This window comes from Cupressus sempervirens, chromosome 6, assembly GCF_028749045.1.
Source record: "Cupressus sempervirens isolate cs-2001-9-10 chromosome 6, ASM2874904v1, whole genome shotgun sequence".
NCBI classification, from domain to species: Eukaryota; Viridiplantae; Streptophyta; class Pinopsida; order Cupressales; family Cupressaceae; genus Cupressus; species Cupressus sempervirens.
The window spans coordinates 17,612,149-17,631,056 of NC_143123.1; the positions used below are offsets into that span (position 1 = coordinate 17,612,149).

Genomic DNA, 18,908 nt, shown 5'->3' on the forward strand with positions numbered 1-18,908 from the left:
TTACATTTTAAGTTTTAAAATTTATATTCAATTTTATACTTTTAACTTGATGTTGAAAATTTGAAATATGCTAATTAAAATGTTTTTATAAATGTAATAGGACTCCTTATTGGCAGGGGATGATTGATGCAATTTCCATCTGTAGTGCGGGGTTCAAAGCCCCCACTGAAGATGAGTTGAGTGGCCCTCTCTTGCTAGATATGGTTGAGGAGATGAAACTTGAGTTGGAGGACCACAAAAAGATTTGAAGCCAAAAGGGGTGTACCATCATGACAGATGGATGGACAGATAGGAGGTCCAGAACCCTCCTAAATTTTCTTGTTTCTAGCGGAGGTAATTCATCATGCTCTACTTCTTGAAGTCTAAAATTTAATGTATACTATTATTGAATAACGAAAATTTTGTTTTATTGAGTATTGATTCTTGATTCTTGAATGATAATTATTTTGTTTAATTTTCACTTTCAGGATCCACCATGTTTTTGAGGTCCATAGATGCTTCCTCATGTGTGAAAAATGCAAAATTCTTATGTGAGACTATTGAGGATGTCATAAGGGAGGTGGGGGAAGACAATGTTGTCCAAGTGGTTACAGATAATGTAGCTAATTATGTTGCTACAGGTAAAATTTGAATTTCTAACTTTCTAAGTTCTACTTCTAAAAAATTTGTTTTAGTTTTTCATTAAATTTTGAAAATTAAAAGATTTTTAATACATCAAAAATTTTCATTGTTTACTAACTAATTTAAAATTCCTGCAGGAAAACTATTGATGGAGAGACACTCAAAAATCTTTTGGACTCCATGTGCGGCCCATTGCATCGACCTCATGTTAGAGGATATTGGCAAGCTTGTATGGGTGAAATCATGTGTTAACAAAGCCAAAAATCTTTATAAGTTCATCTATAATCATGCCTTGGTCCTCAGCACTATGAGGAAATACACGAATGGAAAGGAGTTGGCTCGTCCTAGTATCACAAGATTTGCCTCTAACTTTATCACACTAAAATCGTTGCTGAGTTCAAGGTTAGAGTTGAGGTGCATGTTTGTTGGTCCAGAATGGAGTTCCTCCTCCTTTGCGAGCAGCCCTGCAGGGATAGATGCAACAAAATGCATTTATGATGATGATGATTTTTGGGAGCCATGTTCGAAGATTGTGGAGGTACTTTAAAATTTAAATTTTAAATTTTAAAAGCTTAAGTCTTAAAATTTTATAAATTAATTTGTCTCATACATATTTTTGATTTATATTCATTGTGCAACTTTGCAAAGTTTCATCATTCACTAAATTGTTTTTTTGTTTAATTGTTTTGTAGATCACCGAGCCCCTTGTAGCCCTCCTACGAGTTGCTGATGGCGAGAAGCCCCCTATGGGCTACATTTATGAGGGTATGGATAGGGTCAAGGAGACTATTAAGGCCAAATATGTAGGAGTTGAGGAAAACTATGGCCCTATTTGGGACATAATTGATAGGAGATGGCAAAAATCAACTTCATAAGCCCATCCACGCAGCAGCCTATTACCTCAATCCGGCATACTGTTTCCTTGATGATTTCAAGGCAGATGAGGAGGTTCTTAGTGGCCTATACACAGTGGTATCGAAGATGTCTCCTAATCCCACAGATATATTGCTTGAGATGGATGCCTATAATAATGCATCAGGGCCCATTTTTTCAAGTCAAATTTGCAAACAAGGTCGTACAAAATTGCAGCCAGGTAAAGATTGCAGCTTAAGCCTTATACAATCTAGTTTATAAATTTCTAGCTTTAAACTTAAAGCTCAAATTTTGAAATGAGACTAATATTTTTTTGTTTTCCTTTTTTCAAAATTCAGATAGATAGTGGCAAATGTTTGGGCCTTCAACCAAAAACCTTCAGCAAATCGCCATCCGCATTTTGAGCCAGCCAAGTAGCGCTTCTGGATGTGAGCGCAACTGGAGCATGTTCAAGCACATCCACTCGAAGAGGCATAACAGGTTGTCTATGCAAAAAATGAATAGTCTAGTCTTTGTGCACTACAACCTGCACATTAGGATCAAGGAGATTTTGGATAGTGACACCTCTTCGATTACTCTAGAGGAGGTTGATCCAGAGTCTGATTGGATCACTGAGGCTACTGATCCTGTCTTTGATGATGAGGACCTACAATGGCTTGACCAGGTAGATAGAGAGGGCCAGGCTGAGGTTGTGGCTATGGAAGCAGAGGACCAGAGAGCTCCAGTTGTTCCTAGTGGCAGCTCACAGAGATTGGCAGAGCCAGAGGCAGAGAGTACAGTTGATCCTAGAGGCACCTCACGAGCTGATGCTATGGCTACTGAGACATCCAAGACCTACCTTAGATGCCTTACTAAGAGGCATTTTGTAGATTATACTGAGCCTGAGCCTGAGGTTGAGGCTGAGGTTGGGGATGAGGATGAGGATGACGATGACGATGAGGATGACGATGAGGATGAGGATGATGATGAGGACTCCGACTAGGAGCCATAGCTGTAGACTTATAGTCTTGTTTTAACTTTTTGTTTAACAGTTTAACAGTAACTTAATAAATGATCAGCATTTGGAACATTTGAATTTGATGATGACTATTGAATCTTGATGTGTTGGATTTCATAATGCATAAATGATAATACATATACATTTTGATGGTTTGCATGGATTTATCTTAGTTTGACTTTAATTACTAGTAATATAGTATTTACTTTTAGCAATTCACCTTTGTAAGTTTGTAACTTTGTAGTTTGTAATATTGTACATATGTAATCGATGTTTGACTTTTAAGTTTTAAGTTTTTAAGTATGTGGCATGTGCATTATGATCAAATTATCTTCTATTTAATGATGTTATTGTGTCTTTATGCTTTATTCAATAATGGGTGCATGGAATGTTCTTTAAATCCTAAAAAATCTCAAAATTTCGAGGTTTTTTCACTTTGCCGAGTCACCGCCGAGCCGGGTCACGAGTCAAGTTACCCTTGCCGAGTCCGAGCTGAGTCCGAGTCTCGTTACACTGCTATAATGATTCAGAAATTGATATATACCTTCACAAAATGAATTAAGTACTCATGTTTACCCTCAATGGAGTTTTATACCTGATATACATATTTTGTTTATTTTTTCATTGATCATCCTTGGATCTCTACATTTGCTTCAATTTTGTTGGATTATGAGTTATCTTACACATTTGCCTTCAACTTTATTGTGATATTTTAATGTGCACATAGTTGCACTTTTATGCTTTTATAGCATTATTCTATGCCCATGTTGGCACTTGATGGTTTTAGACCGTTGATTTACATGATTTATATGATATATTCTTTGAGTTGCATAGGGAGCCAATTTCATCAAGGTTAACTATGTAGGTCCCCTTAGTATAACTGATACATAGTTTCCTTATCTAGCCCATGGAGTATCCCTCCATCCTATATTGGTGTGCACTCATTTTATATGGAGTTTCCATCCATTTGGTTCTATTGCTTCCACTTTGAAAGATTGATATTTATATGGAGTTTCCCTCCATTTGATTCTATATGCTCTACTTTGAAAGGTTGATATTTATGGAGTTTCCCTCCATGTTGTTCTATTTTGTTGCTCAATTAAGAGGATACTATTATTGGAGTTGTCCCTCCAAATTCAGATGATTTGATCCAATTTGAAGGCAATATGTTGTTAAACCCTCATAATCCATTCATTTGAGTATCTTAACAAAAATCATGATAATACTAATTTGATCAGCATGTTTCTCTTTTTACTTTATTTTCATATATTAATGTGATAATAATTTGCATACTTTATTGCTTAGATCATGAGTCATGCATGTTATGGAGGGACACCCCCATTAACTTGCAGTGAGATGATTCATTAAGTGGACTGTCTATATCCACGTGATTGATGCAAGTATCATTAGTTGGCCTTGTCTATGGTCATTAGTACATTAGTATAATATACTTTTCTTGAGAACACTGATCAAGCTTTTTTGTCCTTGTTGATAATATTTTGAGCATATAATATCAGGTTAACTTCATTGCTTTGTGGTAACATGTTGTATTTTCCTCTCTATTTCTCTATGAAAATTTTCTTATCCTTATTCAAGAGGATTTCTAATTTGAATATAAAATGAAATGCTCCTTGTGGATAGTTGTCTTGTTTCTTGTGTCTATGTTTTTCAGGTAATCCATACAAGACAATATTATTTGGTGTACATTCAGATTACCTATCCACTTCTCTCTTGGATCTACGAAGATCTACCTACAATCACAAGAGACCTTTTGCATAATTGAAGACATTCTCAAAGATCAAGTTGCTGCCATTGAGAATTTCATTGTAAAAATTTGGATTTAATACCCTTTGATGTAATTTCCCCAAGTAAAGATTAAAGGGGGGTGTTAGAATTGGTAATCTTTCCTTGGTTCTATTTATTAAATGGGATAAACCAAGGTATCCCTTATGTTGTTTGTCCTCTAGTCCACATATGAGGACAAGCCTATTTTGTAATTCCTTTATTAAGGAAAATAGTTATTCCTCCTTAAGAGGATTATGACACTTGTTATGCACACACTTATGAATGTGGCAACCATTCACATGGGAGTTACAAATAACTCCTCCTCTCATCTCTTTATAAGAGATGCTTCTCTCTCATTCTTAACACACAATCACAATGTAGTTCATGTAATGAACCCTATGGCTCCACATTATCTCCTTCTCTCTCTTTCTTCATTCTTAGGCATTTGCCTCATTCATATAATTCACAAGGGGTTTTCTTTGCTTTCCTCTTTCAAAATCCTTGTCTCCTCTTTTGTGTTGATCTTGGGAGGCTCTTATAAATGATGGTAATTATGTTCATCACAAACTCTCTTGGATTAATTTATAAGTCTTTAATTTTAGTTCATTTCGATTTTATTATTTCTAACATTAACAAAAAAATTATATGAAGGGATTACTTTATTATTATTTCTCATATTAAAGTTAAATATAAAATTACAAAAACTGAGAATTTTAAATAGGGTTTCCGGAAACTTCATGAGAGGATTACAAAAGGGGATTTGAGGAAGTCATTTGCAAGACTTGGTTTTGAACGATTTCTCTCTGAGAAGCTTGAGAGCTTTGGCTTTCATTTACAGAAAATCTTGAGGACCAAAATCCTTGGAGTTTCTCAGTTTTGTGGATGAAACCTCATTCAACCTATTAGATGGATTCAATCCAGAATTCACATTGAGCTTATTGCAGGTATTTGGCATTGAGGATTTGGAAATATCATTTGTTTGCACATCTCCAACTGCTAGACTTTGTTCTTTGTTGCTTTTGATAATTTTTCTAGTTAAGGCGACTTGATTTGGACTGAGATTTGGAAGCCATTTAGGTGGAATTATATTTTTATCATAGCTGGAATATTTTTTGAAATTTTGGCACAAGGCTTGCATATTTTGAAAGGGTTGAGCAAGGTACAACTAGAGTTTAAAGGACAATATCTTACATCAAAACTTCTGAAGACATTCGCTATTGTTATCAACTATTATGGTCATCCTTTGAGGCAATCATACCATCTACAAGTTGTTGGGCTTCCATCCTTGTTTGCAGGTATGTGAGGATTCATTGTGATTTGTAATAAACCTCAAATCTGAAGTAATCAGTTTGTTGGTAGCTTGGTCAGACCTAATTTGAGGGTAATAAAGTGGTCTTTCATTGAGAAATTTGTTGTCTATGTTTTATGCATATATTGCTCTTTCATTTCTACATGTTCTCTCATCCTTTAGCATTCAAACAAACAGAGAAAAAAAACTATGAAATCAGCAATCAGACCTTGCATACAAAGTGTTTGTCAAATTATCAAACATCCAAAATTAGAAAAGAAAATCAGATTGAGCAGGGGTTCTTACAGTGGTATCAGAGCTTGGATTCTGCCATCCTGTTGGGTGAAATCAACGGATTGTACTTGTGGACAGCAGCTTAATCCATTATTGGAAAGATGCAGAGTATGGAAAAGATCATGAAGGTTCTTGGTCAAGCACATGGAAGGTTAGCTTAGAATTTGCAGCATTATGAAGAATCTCCTTCAAGACAATCTAGGAAATCTAATAACTCATCCAAATATACAAGTTAGAGTTCAACAAAGCAAGATAAAAGGGAAGAAATACTTAGTATGTTGAGGAAATTGATACTCTCCCTAAATATGTCAAGAGAGATCTACCTTTTATTGATCTCATGGACTCGCATCCAAGAGTACACTACAAGGCTGATTTGTCAAAGAAGACATGATAGCTCTTCATCTATTTGCACAAAATATTGCAAAAAAAATTATAAAGAGTTTTCAGCAGTCATTAATCAGCCTACAGATAAACAAAATTTCAAATCAGGCATTGAAGGAAAGACTGAAAAGGAGGCAGTGAATGAAGAGAAACTAAACTAACAGGATATAGGGTATCCTAAAAAGAGAAAGAATCAGGTGAGGAAAGCGTAAATTTGTTTCACTTGTCAGAAAACTTAGACAACTGATCGCAATTGTGGGTTTAGTGAGTAAGATAAGTCAGCCAAAGAAGATGGGCTTGTTAGGAAAGATTTGACATCCTGCAATTCTAATCAAAACAAAAAACATATACATAGGGGCAAGGAGAAGTAAAACATACGTGATCTTGTACATTCCCTGTACTTCACGATGAATAAACACTCTTCTGCATATCCAAACACATAGTTCCATGATATTTCATCATATACATCATTATCAAATAAATACATCCACCCATGATATATGTTCCATACACATCAGCACATACGGAGAACATCATACGCCAATAGATGAACCCATATTCAGCATCATGGCATTCTGCTTAAGCGTCATATTCATCTATACATCTCTGCATATAATGAGAATGAACATTACCGAGACTGTTGTTTCCATGGTCGGGCCTCACTTCCAACTCCTGAACTTAGACTATGCACTTCCTAACCGAAGCTCTTCCAGGGTAGCATATTATACAGCCAATAGTATATCAGACTGACAGAGCAATGATACAATGCAGCTGACAGTCTTCCTATGCTTGCAGTCACTAATTATTAATGATTACTATGACTAATCAAATTTGATTACTCATAATAATTGAAAGTGATTATTATGAGTAAATAAAAAGTACTGGTTGTGAAAATTGGCGACTTTCTATCGTGCCTCTTTAGCACATATTTATATTAGTCGATTGATGTTTACTGCCTACAGTAAAGAAAGTTTAATGCATGCTACTGAATTAGAGTTATAACAGATATATGTATATTCAAGGCAACATCAGCGAACCGCAATGTATCCCATTATTCACAGTCAATGTTTACACTAGTGATAAGTACAACAACAATCATACCAATGATACTAATATTGCCAATAATAATGATACCCTCTGCCATCTGAGGGAGTGTACAAATAACCTCTGAGAGGGTGCGACGTGAACCGTCATGACCACAACTACCTACCCCTCGATCACGCTAACTACCAATGACATTTTTTTTGACAACACTTATGATTTTACCAACAACGTCATCCCCCAGAAAAAGAAAGTCATCTCCTGATAACATACAGGAAAAATGGAATGACGTTAAACCCACAACCCACACTATACTATACAAAAGAGAAAAGAAAATCGGGATGGGGAAAGCTGAGTGCCTCCTTGATGTCAGAACAGTGGATGAAGGTGGTGGAGTGGGTGATAAGTAAGCCCACAACTCGTACACCTATTGTGTTCTGAGCTACAAGTTTCGATTTGCAACCATCTTCCCCTCCGTCGTTTTCTTCACCACCATTGCCGCCTCTAACAACTACTTCTCCTTGGCATGGAGCTCCGCCATAGAACTTGCCACACATGACTCCAACATCACCTTATCTACCTTGGCCTCCTGTAGTTGCGTCGACAAACTCTCTCTCTCTCTCTCTCTCTCTCTCTCTCTCTCTCTCTCTCTCTCTACATGGCTACTCTCTCTGCCTGTATGGCTGCCCTATTTGCGGCCCATCCCTCCCTCTATCAAGCCACATCTTCCTTCACCGTCCCTAACTTCGTTGCCAATTCCATCTAGGTTGTCTCACGTGTGGACGAGATATGCTCGTAGCAGCGTAAAGATTTGTCATGTCTCCACTTTAAGATAGAATTATAATAATAATTAAATAATAGATTATTATTAAATAAATAATAATAATAAACTCATCTATTACAATTAGTATTAAAATACAAAAAAATAAGAAATAATAGTTAAATATTATTATTATATAAATACTATTTGAATTAAATATAAATATAAATATGAATAGTAACAATATTATATAATCTATTATCAATAAAATCAGATAATAATGAAATTTATAAAGGATGAATTAATAAATCAAATTAACTACAAAAGATAATATTATAGAAAGTATGTTACCTTTCTATATAGGATTTAATAATAATGATAAAAAGTAAGTAAATAAATAATATAATATAAATTAACTAAATCTATTGAAAGTTCAAGAGATATGTAATAAAGAAATGTGACTCCTTGAAAATTAGATATAAGAAGGGAGGAGAGTTCATTTGAAAAAGAGGACGCAAAAAGAAGAGAGAGAGGAGTTAAAGAAGGATTAATAGAAGAGGAAAGGAATGTTAAAAAAATAAGGTAGTGAATTTTTCAAAAGGCAACAATGATAAAAGGACGTGAATCTTTGAAAGGGTTATAATTACAAAGGGTTTTGACTTGAATGGATTGTAGTCATGAACAATTGTGACTTCTTGAATGGATTATGATTATGAAGAGTTGTGACTTTTTGAAAGGGTTGTGACTTTTCAAATGGAATATAATTATGAAGGGTTGTGGCTTTTCAAATAGATTATAATTAAGAAGGGTTGTAATTATAAAAGGTTGTGAATTTTTGAATGATTGTGATTATGAAAGGTTGTGACTTTTCAGAAGGATTATGATTATGAAGTGTTGTGATTTATTGAAAGAGTTTCAACTCCTATATAAATATGAAGATGACTTATGTGTATACTGGGAAGTGTATATTTATTAACAAGAAGGGGTTATGTATATACATGTTAACAATGATGAAATCATAACGATATGTATGTTATATATTATATGAATATATACAAGAGGTATTAAAATATGTATAGCCTATTCATTATTCTATTGCTATAATCCTTGGAGTTGATAGTTGGTGTTGTATAGGAAGAGGCAAAATAAATCCAGATAGTATACTACTGCCGAGCGCTCTATGACAAAAAAATCCACATCCTCCCAAGGGTTAAATTTAAGAGATAAGGAATTGAGATAACCATGTTAATTGCTAAATGCATGATGAAATTGCATGCTTATTAATAAGTATCACATCAACATATTTTTAATATAGTAATATATATTGTCAATTCTTTAATCACTCTCTAATATGACCAAGCCGATAGATGGTTTGCACAGGGAGGAAGTAATTCGGTCACATTGAGACAAAGATTCCAAAAACAGGCTAAGTTCATGAGGAAGCCTCATGTAAACAATTTTTGTACTTGAGCAGTAGTAATTATGCCATCTAACTTAGGGTTGTTGGTTAGGAGAGTAATAAAGAATTAAGGCTTAAGTAGGTATTAGAAGTCAATTTCTGTTTCTAATTATGAAATGATAGAGATTTGGGATTATCTTAGCATGAAACAAACATAATCTAAACCCTATTAAGAATTTTAAAGAAAATTAAGTTAAGACCTTATTAGGGGTCATTATAAGAGTCATAGCCTTCCTTGAAGGCCTACTCAATCTCCTTGAGTAAATCACCCATCTAAGTCTCCGCTAGTTTCTTTTTGAATGCCCAATCCTCCATCATAGTGAGGGACTATGTGGTAGGCCACCCTCTAGAATCATAGCATGCTCTCAGTGCCTCGCTGCACTCCACTCTCATAAATACCAAAAGCTTCTCCAACTCTTCTACCAACTCCTCTTGGGTTTGTGACTGAGTAGAAGCTCTCATCCTCTCAGTTCCTACGACCATCTCTTGCAGGGACTGCTCAAAGTCACTCTCTCTAGACTCTCTTCTACAAGACTCGTATACAAGACCCTACTCCACACTTCATGTGGCAATTGTCTCCTAAGTAGGCTTTGTGGCTAACTCCACTACTGTGTCAGGCTCTTGAGTGGGCTCAAAATCTACCTACTCTAACTCCATGGGAAGAGGTATCATAGATATCCCTGGTGACCTCTCATCATCCAAATCAACTACCTCTTGTGGAGCTAGTGGGTGGTGTCATGGATAAGTGAGGATGTCCTTAATCATTGCCATATTATACTAGCTTAACCATGAGTTTACCTGTGTTGCCTACTCTAGCATCTCGCCACCCTCTACAATCTCCACCTCAATGTGTGGCTCTCTCTCCTCCATCTCTATCTGTCTATGGTCTTCTACGTGTGGCTCAAACTAGGCAACTCCATTTGTGCACTCTCACCATTCTCCTGAAGTATAGCCAACTCCACTACAAGTAGTGGTGCCACAAAAACGCACAGTGTGAGGGGCAAAAAACTTACTCTCTGGAAGGTGTTGAAACTATCTTTGTTGCCGAAGGTGCTACTATCATGGGTGTCATGCTCACTGGTGTGCGGATTTGGCCAAAGGTTGGAATGGTTGTGGAGGTCGATACTGCTGAAGTCAAGTGTGTAGTTTCTGATAATAAAGGTTGTGTGAACAAGACCTATGTAGCCATAAGTGTCGAGGTGACTATAGAAACCACTAGCTCAATGGGGTCGTCCTCTACCACCTAACTACCCCCCTCGTATGAGGCACTAGAACTCTTTGACATCTCCTCTCGTCCATTGTCCACATCCTGACTCTGACCCAAAGACAACTTGCCTCTATTGCTTCTTCCCTGCAGTTATCTTTCTAACCTGTTGACGTGTCAGAGTGCCTTCAACACATGATGGGTGGCTCGCCACACATCAGTGGACCAGTTCTCCCCACTAGTCAATTGATTGGGATCTTTGTGCATGTGGCATCCAAGAGTAGGTTGATGGCATAGTGAGCGTATAAAATGTTTTATGCTTCAAGGTCATGAACTAAAATATTTGTTCCACCAACAATGTAGCTCAATCATATAATGTATCATTCATCAGGCAATTCATCACCACTATCTACAAAAGAGCAATATTAGAAGCACGACTTGACCCTGTCAGTCTACTCTTTATAACATCCATGATACAGCGCTATAGTCCTTGGATGAAGGACTTCTTCATCCTGCTACTCTCTGACACCTTTGCCACTGTACCGTCTTAAAATGGAAGCACCCGAGATTAAGACCTTTTAGCATCCCTCCCATAGTGAATTCTTGAACCATGGATGAATTTGTGCTCAATGTACCCTTTCTCCCATTTTTTTCGCTTCTTGTGATTCCATATGCACTTCCTCTTGGGTCTTCTAGAGCTCTTCCCAAGCCCTTCCTCAAAAATAGGTCGACCTAGTCGACTTGTTTTGGAACAAGTCAACCTCTTCCTTACAAATTTGGGAGCGCGAAGCCCCAAGTGCTTTGGGGTTTCCAATCATTTAACTTTGAACCATGGATGAATTTGTGCTCAATGTACCCTTTCTCCCATTGGTTTCCGCTTCTTTTGATTCCATATGCACCTCCACTTGGGTCTTCTGGAGCTCTCCCCTAGCCCTTCCTCAAAAACAAGTCAACCTCTTCCTCATGAATTTGGGAGTGTGAGGCCCAAAGTGCCTCGGGGTTTCCAATTATTTAACTTTGTCTCACAGTCGGCTTGTATTGCTTTCTCACCCAAAAGCTAGTATATAAAGATGCTTGGGATCTCCATTTTCATATCCACACTCCATAAGAAGACAAGACATCAAGCAATTCAAGAACTCAAAGCATTCAAGTGAGGAATTTTTCATCAAGCATTCAAGCAAGGAAGTTTTTATCAAGCATTCAAGGATCCTTTGTGAGCATTTCCTTTTCAAGATTTAGCATTTGTTGGCCATTAACGGAGAAGATCTAAATTGAGGCATTCATCATCTTTTCCATTGATGCACATTTACACCCATGGCCCCATGATGTGATTTTGGTATATCCATTGCAATTGTTGAAATGTCCTTATTTTTGCCAACATCGAAGTTTGAGAGACTAGCCTATTATTATGATCCTCCTATGCTGATCATTGTGGATAGAGGATCCTTTGAGGTAGACTTAGCTTGGGAGGGTATTGTCTTCTCCACAATTTAGTAAGTTACAGGTTGGCCTTCATTTGGCTCAGATTGGACATTGTTTGGGCTTGATTTTGTGTACTTACTATTTGTAGTAAGTCGGGTGTTGATTGAGATGAACCCTTTCTATTTTTGGAAAGTGCATTTGGTCACATGGAGAAATAATAGGCGTGACTCCTAATTCAGACAACATATTTAAATAATGAGTATTTTGGAAGTTATTATATTTTTAGTGGCCAAATTGTTATTAATTCATTAAATGGCTTATTATAAAATTATGATTTAACTTTATAATTTCTTTTGAGGGTTGAGTTATCATTGGAAGGGGCCATTTATTTAATTAGTTATAAGCCAAATCAACTAAAAGAATCTAATGGAAGCTTTTAAATAATGTTGTGTGGTGAAGCTTCTTGAGTGAAGTTACATTTTGCAAACAAAAGGGCATTTGGAGGTTATAAATACAAGCCCATTTGATGAGAAAACCATCGATTGGATATTACTTCCTTTTGTGTCTTTGTGACTATTTTGAGTTATTGGATTCTATGCCCTTGCTGAGGTATAAGGGTTCTGAATTCTGAGATTGTTCTAAGATTGTATTGGCAATTGTGCTGATGTATACAACTGGCCAGCATCTCCTACTCTATTTTCTGTGGCTAAGGAGAATATCAATGCTGGTAATTGTGTTTGGAAATTATAGAAGTTTTTGTATCCTTCTAAGAATACATTTGGGGGTTCAAACTGTGGTTTGTTTGGGGCTGCTTTTTCATTCTTCCTGTAGCAGCATCCGACATATTTCTACACCCAAAGGCTGGTTGTTTGTGACATGATCTGCTAGCACTAGTTCTGCACTTCCTAGATTGACTATACTGCTGTTGGTAGCTGATAACATCATTGACAGGGTTGCAAATACCGCCTATAGCAATCAGTGGAATTAATTCAGGACTGTTATCAATCACCTGTGGCCTGCGATCAATTTTGGAGGCCTGTAGATACATGTTTAGGGTCTGCGATCTCTGATTAATTCCCTGTGATCAGTTACTGAAGCCTGCATTTGAAGTTTAGAGACTGGGGTTCATCCAATTGAGGCTTGTGTTCACCTCTTAACAGGCTGCGATTGCATTAGGGAGGCCCACAATTCAATAGAAGGGAAGCTGGATGTTTCTTTGACATTACCAGGTTCTTTGTTTATTTTAATAATTAAGTTGTAATCGGCAAATCGTTTATTTCAATAGATACAGTGACGAAGTTGGATTTTGTATTTATCATTGTGCTGGCATAGAATTCATAAGTAATCCATTAGCAGAGATGAAAGAATAAATTTCCAAAGGTTATTGTGGTAATTTCCAAGAAGATCCTATAATTTTCAGAATTTGAATAACTAAGTGCAAATGTTGTTATGAAATTAATTGCAAGTACCATTTACAGAGAATCAATATGATCATTCAATGGAGCATTAAGAACCAATTCAGTTCATTTCAATACTAGTAGAGTTCTCTTGCCAAGTGTATTTCACCACCTCAAATGGAGGCACACAAAAGAACTCCATTCTCTAGTGGCAAATATTGAAACCCTTGGCTCCACAAAACTCATCAAATGCAAATGACAATAATCGGATGATAAGAAAAGAGCCTCTCATGCCCCCTTCATTCTTTCCTTGTGGGAGCTCACTTATTTTTATCCCCAATGTGGGATAAAAGATATTCTTATATTTTCACTTTATTATAATATTATAATATGAAATGATACCCCATCATAAAGTGCCAATCCCCAATAAAACCCTCTAACCACCATATTAGCCTACAAGGATCACAATAACAAGCTAATCCCTAAAATTAGGATGCTAGAAAAAATGGGGACATTGCAGTCCTCCCTCCCCGAGATTGCTTGCCCACAAGCAATCCAACAACATAGTGATCTCCAACCTCCACCTAAATCCCAAATGAAGTAGTAAGTGACACCCCTATCAATATTGAACCAACTGCATACCACTAACATCATCAGGACCAAGAACGTAACCTACAGTATAGTACTCAAAACCTATGCTAATGATGTAGGAGTTAGAATATCACCAGAAGAAAACCCCACAACGAATATCTTCATCCTGGTCCCCACCCACATAATATTTATTGGACTAGAATCTTGATCAACAATCCCTTGGAGAGACGTAGCTATAGGAGAACCATATGCACTCATGCCAACTATATCAACATAGCCACATAAAAATCTGTGAACACGAGAACATTACCAACTGCCGCAACACAAAACTAAATCTTTACAGCTAGTGAAAACTGCGCCCAACTCCACTCAGGTGAGTGATCAACATCAACCTCAAACAGGGGATTGTCATAATACAATGTTGCATCCATGTCCAACATAGGACTATCCGTGAAGTGAACATCAACACTTTGTTGACCAATAGTATAACATGATTGTCACTATATCACTCACCTCAACAACAATAACAAGTGTACTATCATCAAAGCACACATCTACAACTGCATGCATACTACTAAACTCCTCGTTGGATGGCTCAACCAACACAGAAGTGGCTGTTGATATGATAGTATCCTCGCATGCTCCTACTCCCACTATCACGCATCACCATCAAATACATGATCCGGGGAACTCATGCCAATAACAACATCATCAGACTTAACCTGACATGAATTCTCATCACATTCCACCTCAATTGTGCCCAACTCATGCAGTGTCTCATAAGAAATGTCCGACAAATTTGAAGTTGCACCTGTATCATCACGTTTCACTCTTTGAAAAAGCAATATCATGCTCTGCTCAAATCTCGGATTCGAAATCAGTTGGGTCATCCATTTGTGATTTTAATTCATCTCATTCACTAGCACATCCAACTGTTTCACAATACCCTATATCTCAAAATCTCCATCCCTTGGCGAAGAAGTACACCCTTTGCAAGTATAGTAAAACCAAACCTTTTGTCACCATCCATAACACTGAAAACCAAGTCCTCTACCTGTGGGTCAAAAGAAAATTGATGAGCACTCCTCATAGTGTAGTGCTGATAAAAACTCCCAATCTCTGTCAAGGGCTCATCATCATCAAACTGGGAATCAAAAGATGGTTCTAATCTCTAACTCCGAACTATTGGTCGGGTAGGATCCTAGGCAACCCTCTCAACAAACCAAACCACAATATCCCTATTGAGAAGCATTGTAGCCAAGGTCTCTACAATCTTTCTCACCAATCGTCGTATAGCACAAAAGCCCCAAATGAGAGTACCCTTAGATATACTATATGAAACCTCTCACAAATCCGAGCTCTCCAACAAATACTCCATGAATGACTCAGTACAGTACAAATTATATGTGGAAGCATCAATCTACTCCCCCGCAATCCACAATTGATCCCTTTGAAAATGTGATAATGCCAACTGTCCAATGTTACCAGCTATATGAAAAGAAGAAATAGATTCACTTCCAGTAGAAGGACAGAAATCACTGTGAGAGCCTATCTCCACTAATGTTCTCACCTCCTTTGTATATACTACACTCATATCCTCCACAAACATGTTCACCACATCATCACGTCCCTCATCCTCAACCATAGAAGCAAACTCACCACCAACCACAATATGTAACTGAACAGGGTCTAAGGCTGGTGTCCACTGTACCCGTTCTAACTCCACGGTAACCTCACCCAAATATGACTATGACTCCTGAAGAACCAACTGAGTATATTGAAGAGAGTCCACAGTCACCTCAAGCGCTCGGGTGAGCTCAACTACCACCTCTTTCCCTAACAACGTCTCATAACAAGTGCTACCCCACTCCAGAAGGTAATCCCTGTCAACACTGAGAGTAACTATGCTCCAAGATCCTAACAACCTCTTGAAGCGAATGAACCTCTACTAGGGAAAAACTATTATCACCATGCTCATCTGACACAGGAGCACCCCAGTCATCAGTATTTAACATCTGACGGATAGAATCATAATGCTTAAGAGATGAAGAGATGTCACTATCACTCACCTTCAACTGATGAGTCACATGATGCCTTTGTAACCCCTGACTCCTATGCAAGCTCCCTATCTCACTAACTACACTATGATAGGAAACTAAATCAAAACTATCCACCACAAGATCACTCTTACATGTACTATCGTCCTCGAACAATTTTGCATCCGAGATACAACTACCATGTGCCTCAACCAACTCCTCATCCGAAGAAATGGAAGCCCTTGCCATATTGATCTCCTCGCATGTCTCAGCTTCCACCTCAATAGTAAGATCCTATAAGCATCGATCGTGGGACCCATCCAGAACCTCATTGGAGTCATCACCCAATATCCAACAAGGGGTGTCATACCCAATACATCTCATAGCATCATCAAATGGATCATCAAATGTGTCCATACTATATGCATCAACATCTCCTAACAAAGCCTCAACTGTGGACTCCTAACTTTGCACACATGACTCAACATCAAGCTACGAATCAGTAATACTAGAGCATAAACCTACATCTACTAACTCTACTGAAACACCCACATCACCAACATCACAGTTGGGTGATTCTATACGTGCCTCAGTCCCACCTAAGGAATCAACTGCCTCCTGCACTGGAGCAACTCTATGATAGTTGACATATAAGTCTCCAATAACAACTCCCTCCTCAAGAGAGTTTGAGCAGTTAGTGACAACTACATCATCAATTGCCTCTAAACTAACCATAGCAACTACTCTGGGAACCTTAACCTATTGAAGCTCAGTGCAGCCATCCATCAAGGGCACTAACACATCCACATGTCCCTATGAAAAAAGTCCATCATAAACACTGTGGATAAGACTAGATGTTGTCATAGTCAATATAGGTACATCTGCATCATGGACACATGTCATGGAAAACTCAAGCTTCCTTCCTTGTAACTTTGATCTCGGACTTCTAAAGGCACAAACCATATACCTCAATGCCTTAACAACTTGTCTCTAGATCCAACAAGCTCTCCGCCAATCTCTATTGATGAAACTTAAGTTTCTCCATACTCTCCTACAAAGCATTCATCTTCACATTAACTTCCTCATTACTCCACCAACTTCTAGAACTATTAGTTCTCCTATTTATATCCATGGCTAGAAAATGCTAGAGTGTTGGTCACTCCAAATGCAACAAGTCTGAAAATAATTAATAGTTTCCTACCCCACGGGATGGCAGGAAATCGCTCTGATACCACTGTAATAACCCCAACTGGTTATAACTTCGTCAAACAAAAAATTCTTCTCTAATTTAGTTGTTTGACATTTCGTCAAATACTTTGCAAGCAAGCTCTTATACCACTTTAATAACCCCAACCAATTATAACTTCATCAAACACCAAATTCTTCTCTAATTCAGTTGTTTGACATTTCGTCAAACACTTTGCAAGCAAAGGTTATTTATTGCAGATCTAAATTCAGATTTCTTTCTAAATGCCAAACTTTAATTGATATGCTTGCAAAACTCCAAACAACCAACAAGAAATGTTTTTGTATTTTTTTTTGAAACATAGAGCATTGACTATAAATGAGAAAATATGCATCTGCATCAATAAGACATTAGGGAAACAAATTTTGATGTAAAACTCTGATATAAATCAAATTACAATTGATTTCTAAAATCTTATACCTGCCCTAAAATATTCAAATCTATCCTCCATGCAATACAAATGAAATAGATAGGAACCTAGAAAACTGCACAAGGAAATCTAGATTTTTAAGGTAGCACGTTCCTATAGCAGCAATGACACATTAGCGAATTATTGTAGCAGATCACTATAGAAATGACACTGTAGCAGCAATACTATAGCAAATCATTGTAGTGACGACATAGTAGCAGCATTGCTATAGCAATATCCAAATTATTCCTTCAATCTTACTCCACGAATCTGGTCCTACGCCACAAATTTGACACAATGAAAAGACTAATTTGTCTTCTTCAATAGCTGCAACCCCTTGAAGGATCTTTCACCAATATGCTCGAATAGAACACCTATATGATGTCCTCCCAATACCAAATTCACTAGGCATTTCACCACCTTAAATAGAGGCACACAAAAGAACTTCGTTCTCTAGTGGCAAATGTTGAAACCCTTGGCTTCACAAAACTCATCAAATGCAAATGACAATACTCTAATGATAAGAAGCCTCTCATGCCCCCTTTATTCTTTCCTTGTGGGAGCTCATTTACTTTTTTCCCCAATGTGGGATAAAAGATATTCTTATATTTTCACTTCATTATAATATTATAATATGAAATTATAATATTTTCACTTATGAAATTATGCCCCCTCATAAAGTGCCAATCTCCAATAAAATCCTTTAACCACCATATTAGCCTGTGAGGATCACAATAATAGGCTAATCCTTGAAATTTTGATGCTGGAAAAAATGGGGACATTACAAGGAATTGGAGTTGACTTGATTATTTGGTTGTTGAAATGGTTAATATTTTAATGCTTATTAATTAATTCTAACTTAATTAATGATATGGTTTAAACTATATATATAACAAATTCTTTAAATGTTCATTAAAGAGCTTATATTATGGTGCCAACTCAAAATGGAGGGATACCTTTAACCATAGTTCAAAATCTCGTTAATGAGTGGCAAAGATATCAATTTCTCGCAAGAAATTGGGTGTGGTGAGAAATTGCAAGGTTTTCGCGCCAAAATCTTGGTCAAGTTAAAAAATTATCGCTGAGAAGTTTGCACTATATCGT

The 18,908-nt window shown here is 37.1% G+C and overlaps 2 protein-coding genes across 8 annotated transcripts in view; one reads left to right on the forward strand and one right to left on the reverse strand.

Moving 5' to 3' along the window:
- The window catches only part of LOC149550827 (HAD-superfamily hydrolase, subfamily IG, 5'-nucleotidase), a 405,317-nt gene that overhangs the window by 290,474 nt on the left and 95,935 nt on the right, over nt 1–18,908 (reverse strand). The window lies entirely within an intron of this gene.
- On the forward strand, nt 1,018–1,699 carry LOC149550828 (uncharacterized). Its single transcript, XM_089789584.1, has 2 exons — nt 1,018–1,159; nt 1,314–1,699. The coding sequence occupies exons 1-2, from the start codon at nt 1,040–1,042 to the stop codon at nt 1,494–1,496; spliced, it is 303 nt and encodes a 100-aa protein (XP_089645710.1). The 5' UTR covers nt 1,018–1,039; the 3' UTR covers nt 1,497–1,699.